The sequence below is a fragment of the Rhinopithecus roxellana genome, chromosome 16 (genome assembly GCF_007565055.1).
Source record: "Rhinopithecus roxellana isolate Shanxi Qingling chromosome 16, ASM756505v1, whole genome shotgun sequence".
Taxonomy (NCBI): domain Eukaryota; kingdom Metazoa; phylum Chordata; class Mammalia; order Primates; family Cercopithecidae; genus Rhinopithecus; species Rhinopithecus roxellana.
This window is the reverse complement of record NC_044564.1, coordinates 14283982-14303368: the sequence shown is the minus strand read 5'-3', so window position 1 is coordinate 14303368 and position 19387 is coordinate 14283982. Positions and strand designations below refer to the sequence as shown.

Here is a 19387-nt window from a genome sequence, read left to right as displayed (position 1 = left end):
TCCAGGGATGTAAAGATGGTTCAACATACGCAAATCAGTTAATGTGAAACATCATATCAACAGAATGAAGGACAAAAACCATGCGATCATTTCAATTGATACTGAAAAAACATTTGATAAAAACCAACATCACTTTATTATAAAAACCTTCAAAAATCTGGGTATGGAAGGAACATACTTCAACATAATAAAAGCCATATATGACAGACTTACAGTTAGTATCATACTGAATGGGGAAAACCTGAAAGCCTTTCCTCTATGATTTAGAACTTGACAAGGATGCCCACTTGCATCACCGTTATTTAACATAATACTGGAAGTCCTAGCTAGAGCAATCAGACAAGAGAAAAAAATAGAGGGCATCCAAATTGGAAAGGAAAAGGGTCAAATTATCCTTGTTAGCAGATGATATGATCTTATATTTGGAAAAACCTAGACTCTGCCAAAAAACCATTAGAACTGAGAAACAAATTCAGTAAAGTTGAAGGATACAAAATATACAGAAATCAGTAGCATTTCTATAAGCTAAGAGTGAACAGTCTGAAAAAGAAATAAAAAAGTAATCTGATTTAACAATAGCTACACATAAAATTAAATACCTAGGAATCAACTAAAGAAGAAAAATATCTCTACAATGAAAACTATAAAACACTGATAAAAGACATTGGAGAAGACACAAAAAGATGGAAAGATATTCCATGTTCATAGGTTGGAAGAAACAATATTGTTAAAATGTGCATACTACCCAAAGCAATAAACATTCAATACAAGCCTTATCAAAATACCAATGATATTTTTCACAGAAATAGAAAAAAAAAACAAACCCTAAAATTTACATGGAACCAAAAAAGATCCAGAATAGCAAAAGCTACCCTGAGCAGAACAAAACTGAAGGAATCACATTACCTGACTTCAAATTATATTACAGAGCTATAATAACCAAAACAGCATGGTACTGGCATAAAAAGACGCATAGATCAATGGAAGACAATAGAGAGCCCAGAAACAAATCCATACACCTACGGTGAACTCATTTTTGACAAAGGTGCCAAGAGCATACATTGGGGAAAAGATGTCCCTTCAATAAATGTTGCTGAGAAAACTTAATTTCCATATGCAGAAGAATGAAACTAGACCCCTATCTCTCACCATACATAAAAATCAAATACAAATGGATTAAAGACTTAAATCTAAGACCTCAAACTATGAACCTATTACAAGAAAATGTTGGGGAAACTCTCCAGGACATTAGTCTGAGCAAAAATGTCTTGAGTAATATCCCATAAACATAGGCAACCAAAGCAAAAATGGATAAATGAGATCACATCAAGTTAAAAAGCTTCTGTACAGCAAAGGAAACAATCAACAAAGTGAAGAGACAGTCCATAGAATGGATCTGCAATATTACGGAATTTGCAAACTACCCATCTGACAAAGGATTAATAGCCAGGATATACAGAGAGCTTGAACTCTACAGGAAAAAAAACTAATGATCCGACTAAAAAAAAGAAGACATACAGAATGGCAAAAACCCAGTTACAATAGCTTTTATCCAAAGACAGGCAGTAACAAATGCTGGCAAGGATGTGGAGAGAAGAGAACTCTTGTATACTGTTGGTGGGAATGTAAATTAGTACAACCACTATGGAGAACAGTTTTGAGGTTCCTCAGAAAACCTAAAAATAGAGCTATCATATGCATAGATACCCAAAGGAAAGGAAACCGGTGTATCGAAGAGATAGCTGCACCCCCATGTTTGTTGTAGCACTGTTCACAACAGCCAAAATTTGGAAACAACCTAAGTGTCCATCAAGAGATGAGTAGATAAAGAAAATGTGGTGCACATGCACAATGGAGTACTATTCAGCCATAAAAAAGTACGAGATCTTGTCATTTGCAACAACATGGGTGGAAATGAAGGTTGTTAAGTTATGTGAAATAAGCCAGGCACATAAAGATAAACTTTGTTATGTTCTCATTTATTTGTGGGAGGTAAAAATTAAAGTAACTGAACTCCTGGAGATAGAAGGATGGTTACCAGCAGCTGAGAGGGATAGCTGGGGTGGGAGTATGGGGGCAGGATAGTGGGGATGTTTAACAGGTACAAAAAGTAGTTAGTAAAAATAAGTAATCCTTAGTATTTCATAGCACAACAGGGTGACTACAATCAATAACAATTTAATTGTGCATTTAAAAATAACTAAAAGAGTATAACTGGATAACTTACAAAACAAAGAATAAATGTTTGAGAGGATGGATAGCCATTTACCAGGATGTGATGATTACATATCACAGGCCTGTATCAAAGTGTCTCATGTACCCCATAAATATATACACCTACTGTGTACCCACAAAAATTAGAATAAAAACTTTCAAAAAAAAAAGTATCCCGGTATATGCAAGAGAATGCTCATGCCAAAATTATTTATAAAGCAAAATTGTAAACAACCCCAGTGTGCCTTGGCAAGAGAAAGGATAAAGTGTGGACAGTCACAGGATGGACATTAGATGACAATGATCAAACTGCAAGATACGACCACCATCAGGGATACAGCTCAGAAACAATATACATAGTATGACACTATTTTTACACAGCTCAAAACTCAAGGAGGCATTATTTAGCGATACAGGCACATGTGGCGAACTGCATTTTAAAAATGAGAAGGGGGTGCCTCTCAGGGTGGAGATGACCACGGGTCAGGAGGCAGGGATTGGGGAGGAGCCATATTGGTTATGTTCTATTTCTCAAATTGAGTGATGAGTTCATGGGTTTATCTAAGCTTTATAATTTACATATACATTACATATATTCTTTAGTATATATCAAATTACATAATTTAAAATTTTTAAGAAAAAACTGGCCAAGTACAGTGGCTTATATCTGTAATCCCAGCACTTTGGGAGGCTGAGGCAGACTCATCACTTGAGCTCAGGAGTTCGAGACAAGCCTGCCGTCTCTACAAAAAATACAAAAATTAGCCAGGCATGGTGGCACACACCTGTGGTCCCAGCTATTCAGGAGGCTGAGGTGGGAGGATTGCTTGAGCCCAGGCGGTTGAGGCTGCAATGAGCTGTGATCACGCCACTGCACTCCAGGCCTGGGTGACAAAGTGAGAATCTGTCTCCAAAAAAAAACAAAAAACAAACAAAAAAACAAAAAACAAAAACAACAAAAAAACAACGAAAAAGGAAAAGAAAAAATCACCAGCCTGGTGCCTGGTAGTCCAAATCTTACTTGCCATGAGCATGAACTGTCCTCAGAGACAAGAGAATCATAGCATCCTGGAGGCTTGGGGAGATAGGGATAGGTGTCCTGACCGCACAAGCCCAGGAAACAACTTCCTCCAGTTCCTACTTGTCAAATGAGCACAGTTGGTGCTACCTACCTCGAGGGCCACAGTGGGCATCAGATGAGATAAGTGCTGCGTAAGCCACAAGCCTCTGTCCACACAGACGTTCACTGTGTCATACAGACGGCTGGTTCCTCTAGGGAATTACTTTCCCTCCACTCCTTGCAGTTCTGTGGGGCTGCCAAGGCCTGACTCCCCCATCCTCGGGGCTCAGGGCAAGGAGCAACGGCAGGCTAGGCCAGCAGGAGTGTTCTTCCCAGATTGTATGCACAGGGATGGAAGGCAGTTCATATGGAATCATTTGGGCCATGGGGCCCCCTAAAAAACATTGTCCTGATCTTGTTCCTGACATGCCTGGAGCTACTCTGGTTTTTGTCCTGCCTGGCAGGTCAGCTTCATCACTGAGTCTCATGCACCTGGCACCATCAAATAGCAAAACCCAAACCAACTCTTTCCTTATGTGAGTCAATCAGAGTTGCTGTTGACCACATTCAAGGAAGCCTAGCCAATTCCGGAGGCAATGCCTTTTTATTTCAAAAGCACAGGTGCAGTTCGGACATTTGCCAAGGGAGGTAAAGGAAGGTGTCGGCTGAGACTGCTCAAGTGCACCCTGCTTCAACGACCTCCTAACTGGTCTTTCCCCATAGCCTTCCGGAACACACTGCATTCCCGGTTAATTCAATTTATTCCAGATTCATCTCCAGAAAACACTTTCAACTCTTGCCTACACCTCCTGCCTACAGTCTAGGCCCCAAAACTTTACCAGTGAAGTCCAGGGAACAGGTAACCAGTAGGTAGTGGGGGAGGTGGCATCTGTTGGTCCTGCTCCCCCTCCAGGTAGGAATTCCCGTCACCCACCTCATGATGGATGTGGTAGGAGTGAAAGCCTAGAGATTTGCCATCTCATAAAATTCCAACTTCTAATAGTAAACGCCAAACGCAGGCATTATGTTAAAAGTACGATTAACCCCGTGGCAATCTGATTCTGAATCAGATCACCTACTACTGTTCCTGTAAGTAAGCACCAGCTTCTGTGAGTTCCTGTGTCGCTGAAGAAAGATAACAAGTAGGCACCTAGATGCACATGTCTGAATTAGCGGGGGTGGATGGGTGTTGGTGGTGGTAAATAAACTGGGCATGTGAAACGTGATTCTTGCCTTGAATTGAGTCCCTAAACTTTCTCATCAGTCTATTGGGACAGAAGCTCTATGGGAAAGCAGGCGAGGTCGACCGTCACTGTGAAATACATGCCTGCCTTCTCAGGTGGAAGGAACTCATCTGCATAGCCTGTTTGCCTGGAATCTTGTTCCCTCTGCTCATTCCCTTCAATGCCAGTCCCACCCTCGTCATGAAATGGGAGCTCAATGACCCAGAAATAATTTGAACAAACCTATGTCACTGAGGACGCATTCATTTCTATCTTCATTAACTCTTTGGGACCCTGTCAGGTACGCTGAGAGCAGGATCTATGTTTCAACTGCTGGGTCTGGGGTATCTTAAAATCTGGGCAATTTGTACATTTAACTGAGAGAGACTTTTTTTTTTTGGAGACAGAGTCTCGCTTTTTTGCCCAGGCCGGAGTAAAATGGCACGATCTCAGCTCACTGCAACCTCTGGAAGCAGAACGTATTTTGTGTTCTGTAGACAGATACATTTTATGTGAAGAAAACTGTTTCCCTTTTCTATGAAAAAAAAAACATAGCATTATCTCCTTTTCTTTATGTTTTAACTGAAAGAAATTTTTTAAGTAGCATGTTATCCAGGTGGATGTCACTAATTTTTTTTCCCCACAAATGAAGTAAGAAACATTTAACAAGCCCAGATCTTTTCCTGTCTTAAGACCAAAACACACATGCACACACAATGTTCCCCTAAGATGAATGGGCTGGAGTAAATAGTAACTCATCCTGGGTGACTGGCTATTTATAAGATTTCACACAAGTAAAATGCTAAAATATGGGGAATTCACACTAGGCTCCAAAGCAGCAACAGCAGAATAGATGGAAAAAATACCCAGTCCTGAACCTTAGCTCCCTGACACCCACTGAAACCATCATTCTTATTCAATAAACTTATCTGCTTTTTTATAAAATGTGGTGGTTCCTCAAAAATCTGTGTTCAGGGAAGTATTCTTCAAGCACATACAAGTGTTATTATACAAACCACTAGAAAAGCTTCTCATCATTGAGGTCTCTATGACTTCCTAATTAATAATATAATCTAGCATTTCTATCCCACTGTATTTCCAAAACACACCTGTCTTTGGTGAATTCATGCAAATACAAACATCCACCAGGAGATGATGAGGTGATGTGTTCAGAGCAAACCATAATCAGAAACAGCAAAACCAGAAGTCATCAGTCACAAGTCTCAGAATACTTTCTTCAAATACATAATATTCTGGTTTTGTATGAAGAGAGCGTTTTCTTTAGCAGGATCCAACAGTTGAGCATCACTATTGTCTACTATACTTCTTTGGGGAAAATAGAAAACAGATTCACCAAAACATTGGGAGGTTGCATGAAGCGACTTAAGGTGAAATGGTCTTACAGTGTCTTTCCTCTCTGGTTAATTCTTACATGGGATCTGCAATTTTGTTCAAAAGCGAGGGTTCAATGTGCAGATTTTTTTTTTTTTTTTGAGACCGAGTCTGGCTCTGCTGCCCAGGCTGGAGTGCTGTGGCCGGATCTCAGCTCACTGCAAGCTCCGCCTCCCAGGTTCACGCCATTCTCCTGCCTCAGCCTCCCGAGTAGCTGGGACTACAGGCGCCCGCCACCTCGCCCGGCTAATTTTTTGTATTTTTTAGTAGAGACGGGGTTTCACCGTGTTAGCCAGGATGGTCTCGATCTCCCGACCTCGTGATCCGCCCGTCTCGGCCTCCCAAAGTGCTGGGATTACAGGCTTGAGCCACCGCACCCGGCCCAATGTGCAGAATTATTAACCTACAGATTGCCAGTAAGGAAATATGTTATTCACCATCAAATCGGAATTTAATCCCCATTCTATAAATCCTACAACACAGGACCAGAGAGTTAACTGAAAAGTCCATTTTTTTTTCCCCCAGCATCCCTACAAATCAGTCAAGCTCATCTTACCAGAAGCATTGCTGATGTTCCATTGGGTCTGGATAATTGGATGGACATTTCAGGAAACATCCTGTCAATGCGGTTGATCACATCATCAACATATCTAAGTGGGGAAAAAATAAACATGTGTGAACTATGACTCCAGTTAAGAACTACAGATTAATAGTATTCGAAAGACATTGCTTTTAAATGTAATTTTAAATCAATATAACACAGTTTTAAGAAGGCAAATAGGATTAGAAACCTTTCTGTCTTTACCTCTGTATGTCCAGATAATGTGTTTTTAATGCTAGTTCTTGATTTTTCATTTTAAGGCACGACTATTAATTTTCTTCTATAGGAGGTCAGAATTTAGCTGTGTCACCTGCTGGGTCACTGGGCTCCAACAACAAGGCCCCCTACCTTTGTCCTTCCAGTCCAGGGTGGCAGCAGTGTCCTGCTGTTACGCACCTCTGGGCTGTCTTACTGTCTCATCAGGTTTCTCCTCTGAATCACTGGAATAACCAATTCCCGGGATTAAATTCCTTTTTTTTTTTTGACAAAAACTTGCGTGACAATTGCTGTGTCACCCAGGCTGGAGTGCAGTGGCGCGATCTCGGCTTACTGCAACCTCCGCCTCCTGGGTTCAAACGATTCTCCTGCTTCAGCCTCCCAAGTAGCTGGGACTATAGGCACACGTCACCACGCCTGGCTAATTTTTGTATTTTTAGTAGAGATGGGGTGTCACCATATTAGCCAGGCTGGTCTTGATCTCCTGACATTGTGATCTGCCCGCCTCGGCCTCCCGAAGTGCTGGAATTACAAGCGTGAGCCACCATGCCCCGCCAATTCCTTCTGTTTTTAAATACCTGAAGTCATTCCTGATCTCCTGGTTGTGCTCTAATTCAAGTTATATCACAATTTTTACTTAAATCAGTAGTCTGTGATTATATTCTAAAATCTCTGCATATATTTTTAATAGCTGAGCTACATGGTAGCTCATGACTACATTTATTTACTTATACAGCTTTCTGTTTTCTTGCATTTCTATTTTGCCTTTCCTTTTTTTCTTTTTTTGAGACTGAGTCTTGCTCTATTGCCCAGGCTGGAGTGCAGTGGTGCTATCTCAGCTCACTGCAACCTCCGCCTCCCAGGTTCAAGCGATTCTCATGCCTCAGCCTCCCAAGTAGCTGGGATTACAGGCGCCCACCACCACTTCTGGCTAATTTTTGTATTTTTAGTAGAGACGGGTTTCACCATGTTGGCCAGGCTGGTCTCAAACTCCTGACCTCAAGTGATTCGCCTGCCTCAGTCTTCCAAAGTGCTGGGATTACAGGCGAGAGCCATGCACTCAGCCCTGTTTTGCCTTTTCATTTGATTAGTTTTCTATGTATCTGTTACAGTTTTATTCCTAAACTCTCTACCTGACTCTTACTCCAAACATATCAGGCAAGCTATCAGCTTCATGTTTTCCTTGGAGATATCCCACCAAAAGGAAATCCTCTGTTCTTATAGCCCAGATGAAACCTGTATCTCTTAAGGTTTAATAATAATTGAGGTCAGTGACATTAAGGACTGAGCATGAGAACTGACACATATAAAGGACTCAAAAATTGTAAGTGCCCTGATTGGTAGTTCTACCACTTACACCATAGGCCAATTCTGCAAAAATGCCCTCTCTTACTGGGATAAATTCTTCCCTACAGTGGTAGCGCATTGTGAAGACATCAGCCCATAGCACCGAGTAGGGTCTGGCTCAGGTCCTTCGAGAACAAAATCATACAAGAATTTGTGTTCACCATCCAATCACATTGGACACAAAGAGGATGTATAATATAATAGCTGACATGTAAAACTATCTATTAAGGATTTTACATTGGATTTCATATCCATTGGCTACGACAAATTAAATTACATGTCCATTAAGTCAGGGACATATAAAAGGTGTATTCTCTTGGGGTAAGAGGGAGATTAGTTCTCTGTTCACAACATGAAAAGATTTTAGTTTGAACCTGGGGCTCATGAGAGATAGCAGAAAACATAATGCCATTTGTTAAAAAGCGAATATCACATGCCAGCTCTGAAAGTCAGAAAGCGACCCTCCCTATTCTCTAAGGAAAGCCTATCAGGTTTTCCTTAGAGAATGTGATGTCGAGTTTTAAAACTTTAAGCTGAAGAAGGAAGGGGAAAAATTAGAGAGGGCCCCATGGTAAACAACGGTAACAGTAAGCAGACTGCAGCAGAGATGAGTGAGAAGGCGTGGAGGTGCACTGAAGGGTATTTGCTCCTGGAGAAAAGAAGGCCGAGGGAGACTTTGATATTCTTCAAGTACATGAATGGCTTTTATGAACTCAGTACCAAACAGCATCTCCCATCTCTCGAAAGCACCATACCGTGAGGATATGGCACCAAAAAGTGAACTTGCTCAGAAAGAATGAGAGGCACTTCTTAAAGGCAAGGCCCCATTCTGCTGAATTTTTTTTTTTTTGTAGATGGAGTCTCCCTCTGTTACCCAGGCTGGAGTGCAGTGGCAGAATCTCAGCTCACTGCAAGCTCCACCTCCCGGGTTTACGCCATTCTCCTGTCTCGGCCTCCCGAGTAGCTGGGACTACAGGTGCCCACCACCACGCCGGCTAATTTTTTTGTATTTTTAGTAGAGACGGAGTTTCACTGTGTTAGCCAGGATGGTCTCGATCTCCTGACCTCGTGATTCACCCGCCTCAGCCTCCCAAAGTACTGGGATTACAGGTGTGAGCCACCGTGCCCGGCCTCTGCCGATTTTTTAATGGTTTAATAAACAATCTTTCCTGTATGGCTAAGACACAGGCTGACCACACATCATGTCCTGTGGTTCCTTCTAGATTTACAGCATCATGACACACAATCTTGGATCTAAGCTTAAATGCTACAAAAGGGGTGAGAAGTGAAGACAAGAGGAAATGAACTCATTTTTCATCATTGCCTGACGTTTCTTGAAATGGTGAAGGCACATGACAAAAACATCATGCCTAAAGTTTATACCAGGTCACTGGAAACATTCCTGCATGTATATACTTCTTTTCTAAATCTATACGTGTGGTTTAAACCCAGTTGCTTCCGACTCAGCAGGAAGCAAACATCCACTGTCCTGCGTGAATGGAGGTCATTGCTAAGTATATGCTAATGGGGAGGAGGATAGGCGATGTCTTCTGAACTGATCCTCAATCAATAGCCATCATAGCTCTGGACAGCAGAAAGCAGATGAATATGCAGATCTTCAGCACAAAGGGAACATCATAATTTGCTTTCCCTTGTACCTTTCACCTTGAAGGCGTCAAGATACATTCTGGAAAACTAGTTTCCTTAGGAGGCTAGAAAAATAAAGAAATGAGGTGGGTTAAGTGATGATCCCAGGTCAAGCAAAAAGCCAGAAACCAAGCTCAGTGTGTAGATTTCTAGAATTCCATGCCAACTACCTAACTCTGCTTGCTTTTAGTAAGGGCCAGAGTTCTAAATGGGCAAACAAAGGTCCCTGGCCATTTTTGATTCCTTTACTGATGAGATTTTTACCTCTAAGAAAAGGCAATGGCAAAAGAAAAATAAGTTCCTAGGGAAAATATCTGCTGTAGGCACAGGTAAGTGAAGAGATCCAGGTGGGTTTCGTTGTTCTTGTCTTCTTGTTTCTTCCCCAACCCGTGACCTTAGACAAAGCTCAGCAAACTCAAAGACTGTAGGAAGCAAAAATGCATTTTCAGGAGATTGTTTTCCATTCACATGCCTAACACAAAGGAGATGCAAATTTCTTTTCTACAGGTGACATTATGTATTTGCCAAAAAGGGAAAGAGAGAAAGTCAGCTGCATCTTTAGCTGAGGAAAACAATGTCTAAATTCGCGAGGCAAAAATCAAAACACTTCATTTTCAAACAGACCCAACCTTCGAAACACAAATCAACCACTAGTGACTTGACAGAAATAAGGAAAGCTTGGAGGCTCAAATTAAAAATCTAGAGACAAAAATGACACTCTTTTTTCGCTGAGGGAGGGAGTGTTGGTATGGGAGGTGGTCTCTGGCAGTACTCTCCGACTGTTGCCTCCCGAGACAGTGAGCACTGCTAGCGTCTGCAGCGGGCTCTGCAGTGCGGCGCCCCACTTTGAGAGCAGGGCTAAGGACAGGTAGGAACAGCGTGCTCCCCTCCTACACTTCCACCATATGTTACACTCTGTTCTGTGGCAGAATCAAATTACTTTAATTTTTACCTTTGGAATATAGGCAAACAAGCAGTAACACAGCAGTGGTGACTAGTTTACACTTGAGCAGACGCAGCGCGGAAAGACATTAATTTAGTGCCAAATTGAGCAGTGAGTCACAATTTGCACATATCTGTCAACCTGTTAACAGGGTAATAACTTGGAAAGACTGCTGTTCCTATTTACATTACAGAAGACTTTCAAAAATGGAGAGCTGCTTGGTTCTCCTTCTTGAAGTATTTGGTCAATGAGCTGGCTTGATGGTCCAAGAACTGGGCTAGAAACACAAACTTCTAGAAATTACAGATTCAAATCAAGGTATGATCCATAACTTCAGTATGTTCAGATAGAGAACGAACTTTTAAACAACCAGAGCATTCTGTTTCCCTGTCCTTTGCCCCAGCTGCGGTCAGACTCTCAACGGTTTCCAACCCATTTTTTCCCAGCCCAACGCAACCATCTCTTCCTGAAGGACAGCTTCAGTCTCAACTGCCTCAACATCTCCACTGCATCAGAAACAATCCAACCATTCTCAAATGGCTAAAACGGATTTCAAGAGCCCTATACTTTTGTTCACTTCCAATTTTCTTCAAGTAGCCCAGCTTGCTCCTTTCAATGGCCTTAGTCTGAGAACTAAAGAACACCAGGACCTTAGAGGTCCTCTCATCCACTGTCTCCAAGAATTTAGGGTTTTAACAGCATCTCCAACAGGTGGTCTGCATAAATACCCCCCCATCACCACCTCATGACGCAACCCCTTGCATTGTTTGACATCTGATTGTTTCCAATCCACTTACTAGTATCTGCACCCAATCATCCTACTTTAGCCTTTAGAATGACACACAAATATTTCCTCCAAAACCTAAAGGCTTTCTGGGGTCCATGAATGGACTTTATAAAAGACTGCTAGGTTTTCTGATTTCTTTCATCAGTGGTTTTTAGTCTTTTTTCTTTGAGACAGAGTCTCGCTCTGTCACCCAGGCTGGAATGCAGTGGCGCGATCTCAGCTCACTGCAACCTCTGCCTTCTGGGTTCAAGTGATTCTCCCTCCTGCCTCAGCCTCGCAAGTAGCTGGGATAACAGGCACCTGCCATCACGCCCGGCTAATTTTTGTATTTTTAGTAGAGACAGGGTTTCATCATGTTGGCCAGGCTGGTCTCCAACTCCTGACCTCAAGTGATCCGCTTGCCTCTGCCTCCCAAAGTGTTGGGATTACAGGTGTGAGCCACTGCGCCTGGCTGGTTCTTAGTCTTTCTTGGGTCACAGATCCCTTGAAGAACGTATGAAAATTAAAACACATGTCTGTATAACATTTTATATACACACTTCTGCAGTTCACAGACCTTTAAAGTCCACAAGTATCCCTGTTCTAGCCCTGTTCTAGAACTGTGGTCCCTGGTTTGCTTTTTTGTTCTTTTCTGAATGGTTAACTTTTGTTTTTCAATAAAGCTATTTTTATTAAAAAATATATATTTATATATTTGTTGCAGCCCAGAAGTGAACATAACTGAAATGGCGTAGGGAGTACAAAGAATCTACTAATTCTTATCATCTTTAAATCATGTTTCTGTGATAGAACTGTGGGCTAGTTTTTGTTTATTTTTTAATTGACAAGTAAAGATTGTATATATTTATCATGTACAACCTGTTGTTTTGAAATATGTATATATTGTGGAATGGTTAAATCAAGCTAATCAGCACATACACTGCCTCACATATTTAGCATTTTTTCATGTGTGTGGTGAGAACACCCAAAATCCACTGTCTTAGCAATTTTCAAGAGTATAATACATTATTATTAAGTATAGCTACCATGTTATACAATAGATCTCTTGAATTTATTCCTCTTACCTACCTGAAATTTTGTATCTTTTGCTCAGTATCCCTCCCCAACCCCCACACTAAGCCCTTGGTAACTACCATTCTACTCTCTACTTCTATGAGTTCAACTTTTTTAGATTCCACATAGAAGCGAGATCATGGCCAAGTGCGGTGGCTTATGCCTACAATCCCAACACTGAGAGGCCAAGGCAGGAAGACGGCTTGAGCTTAGGAGTTCGAGATCAGCCTGGGCAACATAGCAAGATCCTGTCTCTAAAAAAAAAAAAAAAAAAATAGCTGGGTGTGGTGGTATGTGCCTAAAGTCCCAGCTACTTGGGAAGCTGAGATGGGAGGATCGTCTGAGCCCAGGAGTTCAAGGGGGCAGTGAGCGGTGATTGTGCCACTGCATTCCAATTTGGGTGACAAATAAAACCCTATCCCTTAAAAAAAAAAAAAAAAAGAGATCATGTAATATTTGTCTTTCTGTCCCTGGCTTATTTCATTTAACACAATGTCCTCTAGGTTCATCCATGTTGTTGTAAATGACAAGATTTCCTTCTTTTTCAGGCTGAATGGTATTCCACTGTGTATATACAACACATTTTCTCATTCATCCACTAATAGACAGTTAGGATGATTCCATATCTTGGCTATTGTGAACAATATTGCAATGAACATAGAGATGGGGATGTCTCTTTGACACACTGACTTCATTCCTATGGACATATACCCAGTAGCGGAATTGCGGGGTCATATGGTAGTTCCAGTTTTAACATTTTGAGGAACCGCCATACTATTTTCCATAATGGCTGTACTAATTTACAGTTCCATCAACACTGTGTGAGGGTTCCCTTTTCTCCACATTCTTGCCAACACGTATCTTTCGTGTTTGTTTTTAAACACCTGCCTCTGACTGTTACTCATCCTTCCAACAAAATCAAAGACCTACCTCTATGACTTTAGAGGTCATCCGATTGGGGTAACCACTTTTGCCCTCTAAAGCCACATTTCTCATGCTTGACACCCATGTCCTTGTTTGTATAAGCAAAGGGCTTCTGACTTTTTGTATCACTGTTAAGGCACAGCTCAGTGGTGAACTAAAATCTCAAGTCCTAGGAGGGCCAAGGGGACCCTTCGCTCCAGCTGCAGTGACTGTTACAGCCTCATCTAGGCTTCTTCCACGTCCCTGAGCAGGCTTACTCTATCTTGGACACTGTGCACACTCTTTCTGGAAGGTTCTTCTCACAAGTATTCTCACCCCCGTGCCTGGGTCATTCCTACTCATGCTTCCGTCTTTGAGTTTCATCTTAAATGATGCTTCCTCAGGGAAGTACCGTCTCACACTTCCCTTGGCACCCCATCAGTCAGTGTATCCCATTTTATCTCTTATGATACTTTTAAATTTGCTTTGTGCTCCTGTCCCCTTTGTCATTAAATAATTTTTTGAGTGACTATTTAACACCTAACTCGCCTACAGAATTCTATGGGAACCTATGACTGTCTTCTTTGATGCTGAATCCCAGCATCTTGCCACAGTGCCTGGCACCCACTAAGCATGCTTTAAATATTTCCTGAATGACTAGACTGTACATTAAAAGTAAGCCACATAGACCCAAATTAGGCCATTATAAAACAACTACAATGCAAAGTTCTCTTTAGCAGAGGAAGATGTGAGGTGTCAGGGGTTCATTACTTAGCCATCAAAAGTCACCAACAACAGCAACCAGAGAACTCCACAAAACAAACCTCAAAGAAAGCCGCAGAGATCCTTTATAGTCTTTCCGCTTAATATGCAGCTACAGAATCCCTGCATCTGTTTTAGTAGAAGCTCAGTGCCTCTTAGAAGCAAAACCTTCTAAAGAAGCACACTGTTATTGACATGCCAATTTTAAAATGTTGCTTTTAATGAACTAATTAATTCTGCAAAACATTAGTACAAAGATGCATGCTACCAAATTGGGATTACAATACCAAAATGATAACAAAACAGAATGTGGAAGACATTTCTAAAGATATCGCCTTTGCAAAACATTAATTTTTTACTCCACACATTCAAATACATTGCAAACTATTTGTTATTAAAACCTTAAAATAATTTACTGGACAGATGGCTTAGTTCTCTAAAGACTGACCCCCTCCTCAAAAGAAAACACACACACACACACACACACACACACACACACACACACACACAACAAATCTGGGCCCTAGCCAGTGATCCCATGTTAGTGTGATGCTTAGCAGCTCGAGCTGGATTTAAATAGCACTTACCCCACACAATGTGTAAAATACATGCTGTTCATTTTCTCCACCCGTACAAAATCTAAAAGTTAGGAATGCATATGTTAATAGACCACCTTTTGGGGAAAAGGGTAATGCCCAGTAGATACCAAGAAGGGAATCATTTGCACAATCTGAAAATGATTTAAGATTTCCCTCCATACCTGTCTGCAGTGATGAGACTGAGAGGCCTTTGGCAGTGGGTGGAAACAGACGGGGGCTTGTTTAATTACTTCAGGAGATGAGATTGACTGAAACTACGACTATCGATCTCGAGATGCTGGAGAAAGAGATTGGAAGCTTAGTCCAATTTGCTTACTTCTCAGATTTATAAAATGTTTATATAATGGCTGTGAAAAATTTCTGATTATTTGCTCAAGAAAATCAAAAATACTTTCTAAACTGTACAACCAGGCCGGGCGCACTGGTTCACACCTGTAATCCTAGTACTTTGGGAGGCCAAAGCAGGAGGATCACTTGAGGTCAGGAGTCTGAGACCAACATGGCCAATATCGTGAGACCCCGTCTCTACTAAAAATACATAAAAATTAGCAGGGCATGGTGGCATGTGCCTGTAATCTCAACTACTCAGGAGGCTGAGGCACGAGAATCGCTTCAACCCAGGAGGTGGAGGTTGCAGTCAGCCAAGATCACACCACTGCACTCCAGCCTGGGCGACAGAGACTCCGTCTCAAAAAAAAAAAAAAAAAACAACCACCACCACCACCAAACAAACAAAAAACAAAACTGTACAACTAAAAGCAAGACTAGATGTACTGCAGGCAGAAATAAACACATTAGCTTAGATTTCCACAAAGTTGCCCTTTGAGGTCATGGGTATGTCATGGACTAGAACACGTGACAAATATCATCATAAATAGAATTATTCTTACACATGATTTAGCATGATTTAGAGAAGAATTGTTTACTAGTCCTACAGTATCTATTAATAAATATTTTTGAGTGCCTACTCCTCAACAATGACTGTGTTCTAGGAATGATATTAAGTACTAAGGATAGAAAACAATTATGGCAGCTGGTGCACAGCAGGCCTTGTGAGAGGGGAGGATGGCCGGGGCCCGAGCTTGGCCTTCCTGCTAGAGGAGGGCGAGTGACAGAGCAGGCACTGTTTTCCAGTTTTCAAAGCACTTTTGCACCCTGTGCCTCACTCGATCTCTCACCAACTCTGGGAAGTAAGCAGGGCAAGCAGTAAACTCCTGTTTTACAAATGACAGAAAAAAGAAGTCTAAGTGACTTGCCCAGGAAAACACTATGGCTGAAAGGCAGAGCTGAGCCCAGAACCCCCGTCTCTGGATTCCCCATTCTAGGGCTTTCTTACACATAGCAGTGTTTTTATCAGGTCTGTGAGGATTCCTTGGAAAAAGCAGGTTTCATTTTTGTCATTCTTCAGGCTTCTCATAAAACAACTGAGAAATCTTTTAGCAGTGTAGTAATAACATGAAATCAATTGATGGTTTTCTTTCTTCCCAGTCATTTGGTAAATACTTTGCTGGGATTACAGGCTTGAGCCACGGTGCCTGCCCCCACAAAACATTTAAGCAACATATTAAGTTTTGGAAAGAATTTTAATGTCACTCTACATCTACCTGCTCTGCAAGCCCTTACATGTTTTACGAGACAGAAAAAAAAAAAAAAAAAACAAACTCCTAATAATGAAACACCCACATTAAGCCTTCCAGCAACACCAATTAACGATAGTTATTAAATCAGCCATTTCTGTCAGATTTGGTGAAATGGCGCTTGGAGCTCAGATAGGCAGTGAACTGAGACGCAACAATTCACATGGAGTGAAAGCAAAGCAACCTGTGGGCGGCAGACATTCAACCAGGAGCTGGCGAGGGCAGATGATGCCTGCCTTCCCACATTCCAACGGCTTTCCCTCCCGTGCCCAGGTACGGCTGAGGACTGTCACTGTGGCACCTCTTGGCAATGCTCGGATGTGGTGACTGCTTCCAGTTACTCAGTTTGTCGCACAGGTGTAGAACCATTATTTCATTTCCACTTGATTTTTTTAACGTCCCTGAGAATGTACACGGTAGATTTCACAAAAAGAAACGCCAAAGAGAACGATCACAATCACTGAACGACTTGTTCTAGCCATAACCATACATTAAAGCAAATGCACACTCAGAGTCAGAAACAGTCAACACATCTGAGGAAACGGCAGAACCCCTCCTGGGACAAACACGCTATTTGTTTGACAGTAAGTTTGATCTTCATTCATCAGACGATCAACTCCTTGAGGGGAGAGTCTGAGGCTCACGTCTTTAATTCCTGCAATAATTCTGCACATAATACATACTCAATAAATGTGGTGAATGGGACTGATTTAAGTAGACTGACACAAAGAGAAATAAAGATCCCAGAGTAAACAGAATTTTGTTCTGTAATTGTTTCTCCTACAAGTAGTAAAAATTTCTGAATCACGAAATGTCACCCAACAAAGTGAATAGACACAGTGAAGTTGTGCCCTTACTTTCCCCCTTACTGACGGCACTACTGTAGGGCAGTTGGGTTATAAAGCGGGACTGAGATGATGACAAATGGAAAATAACTCAAACAAAAAAAAGACCTTCCTGGGCAAGGTGCCTTGGCTAGAGCTCCAGGAGTTTTTCCCACCTCAGGACTCATCCCCCAACCTCTTAAGTGAATTGTCTTCAGGTGTCTGCTGAACGGAACCTTCAGTAGAGAAGCCTTCTCCAAGGCCCTCAAATGCACACCAGCCAAGTGTCATCAATCACGGTATCCTTCCCCTGTTCTTCATAGTACACATCACAGTCTATCACACATATCTGGGGGAATGACTGTTTAATGTTTACCTTGCCCACTAGACTGATAACTCCACAGGGGGAAGGCACAGGCCATCTTTCTCCCTGCCATCAGCCCCCAGCACACTGTCCAGCACACAGCAGGCTCTCAATAGACAACTGACAAATGAATCATGCACATGGAGTCCTTACAACTACATTTAGCACAACAGAGTCTGAAGCTGGGGCTTAGGAATCACAGGGACCTGGATGTTCAAGTTCTCACAGTGCCCTCATCTTGGACAAGTTACTTTAACCTCTCTAAGCTTTGGCATCCTTATCTGTGAAATAAGGATAACATCACAATCCTATTCACATAATCATTATGAGAAGTAAAGGAGTGAACACAGCACATAAAGCACTTAACACAAAATAGACAAATAATGGTATTAGCTGTTCCTTTTATGTGTACAAACACTGTCTTTTTCTGCACGAAAGGTTAGGAACTTCTGTTTGCATCTACAGAAATACAAAGCCTCAAAAACTTAATTGCAGCCATGAAAACACCTCGAAGCATGAGCTTTAAAAGTAGGGATGTTTTTTCAGGTTTCTGGTTCATTTTACTACATCAATGCATTTCAGTTAGTAAGCACAGTTCTTTTCATTATTTTTCTAAGAAGGCCAATGAGAGAGTGGACAGACTGTTCATATTTGGCATGATCCTGAAATGACCTAGTCAGGAAGTGGGCTGGAGTAAATGGATCTGGCTTCTAGAATAGGGACTATGCTGGAGAGCTTTTGTTTGTCCCTCTGCCATCCCGCACTGTGCCCCAGGAGGCTGGGCTACACACAGATTACAACAACAAGCCTTTTTGCTCTGTGGCTTCCAGCTGTGTTCTGACCAATACTGGGCACTGGCTGGAGACTCAGAGGGCAGGAGAAGCACGAGGCCAAGGGTCCTTGTCCTTGAGGGCCAGCTGTGACAACTCAGTAACAGCAAAACACCAATGACTCCAATCCCACAGCAGGAAAGGTCTGGTTCATCCCACTATTCAGCAGAGGCACCAGCAGCAAAGAGACATGGACTGGGGGGAAGCAGAAGTCACCCACGACCAATGACATCACAGACCTTGTTACTGGTGGCAGCGGGGCAGCAGCAGCTATGTTTCATGTTCACTGTTTCTCCACCCCCCGCCCCACTACCTTATGTAAAGAGCACTGGGTGGGAAATGACCAGAGCCTTCACCCTCTCCAGACTTACCCTCTCCGCAGTGGTCTGTGCCCAAAAAGCTGACCCATGTGGACTGCATCCACGGGCTCCTTTGCCCTCTGGCTGAGTTTGGCCAAAGGGAGATGTGGAAGGTGGAAAAGCAGCGAGGTCAGGGTATTTATCCTGCCTGCCAAGTCCCCAGGAACTGGCTGCATCCCTCATCATAGCTCTGTCAGGATACCTCTCCACACAGCTCTCTCTCACTCTGGGCTCCAGTAACTATGCCCTTCTCTTACCCCTGGGGGAAGGAGAGTAACAGCTCCACCCATGGGCACTAGCCCAGGTGCTGCCCTAGTCCCCTATGGGTTCCCTATACACTGCCCACACCTTTGGAAACAGTCCCTTTATTAAAGTCTCCTCAATCTGGAAATCGTTCCCTTGGACAAATTTCTTCTTAGAACAAAAAGTTCTTCCTAAATAAAACACATGACATTAAAACCAACCCTGCTAGAGTAAGAAACATGATAAATTGAAGAATATTTAAACCAACTGAAGGTAACAGTGATATAAATATTCTAGATTAGTAATGAAACAAAATTTACATGCACTCTGCTTAACTGAACAACATTCATTTAGTAATTTTTCCCCCTGGAGTATTTTAACTG

The 19387-nt window shown here is 42.1% G+C and overlaps 1 protein-coding gene across 4 annotated transcripts in view; it reads right to left on the bottom strand.

Moving 5' to 3' along the window:
* Positions 1–19387, bottom strand: part of MED27 (mediator complex subunit 27) — a 216944-nt gene that overhangs the window by 69908 nt on the left and 127649 nt on the right. For all 4 annotated transcript variants that reach the window (XM_030919938.1, XM_010372838.1, XM_030919939.1 and 1 more), the window contains exon 4: positions 6446–6539. In XM_030919938.1, the coding sequence (XP_030775798.1) occupies positions 6446–6539 (94 nt within the window). The remainder of the gene's footprint in view (positions 1–6445; positions 6540–19387) is intronic.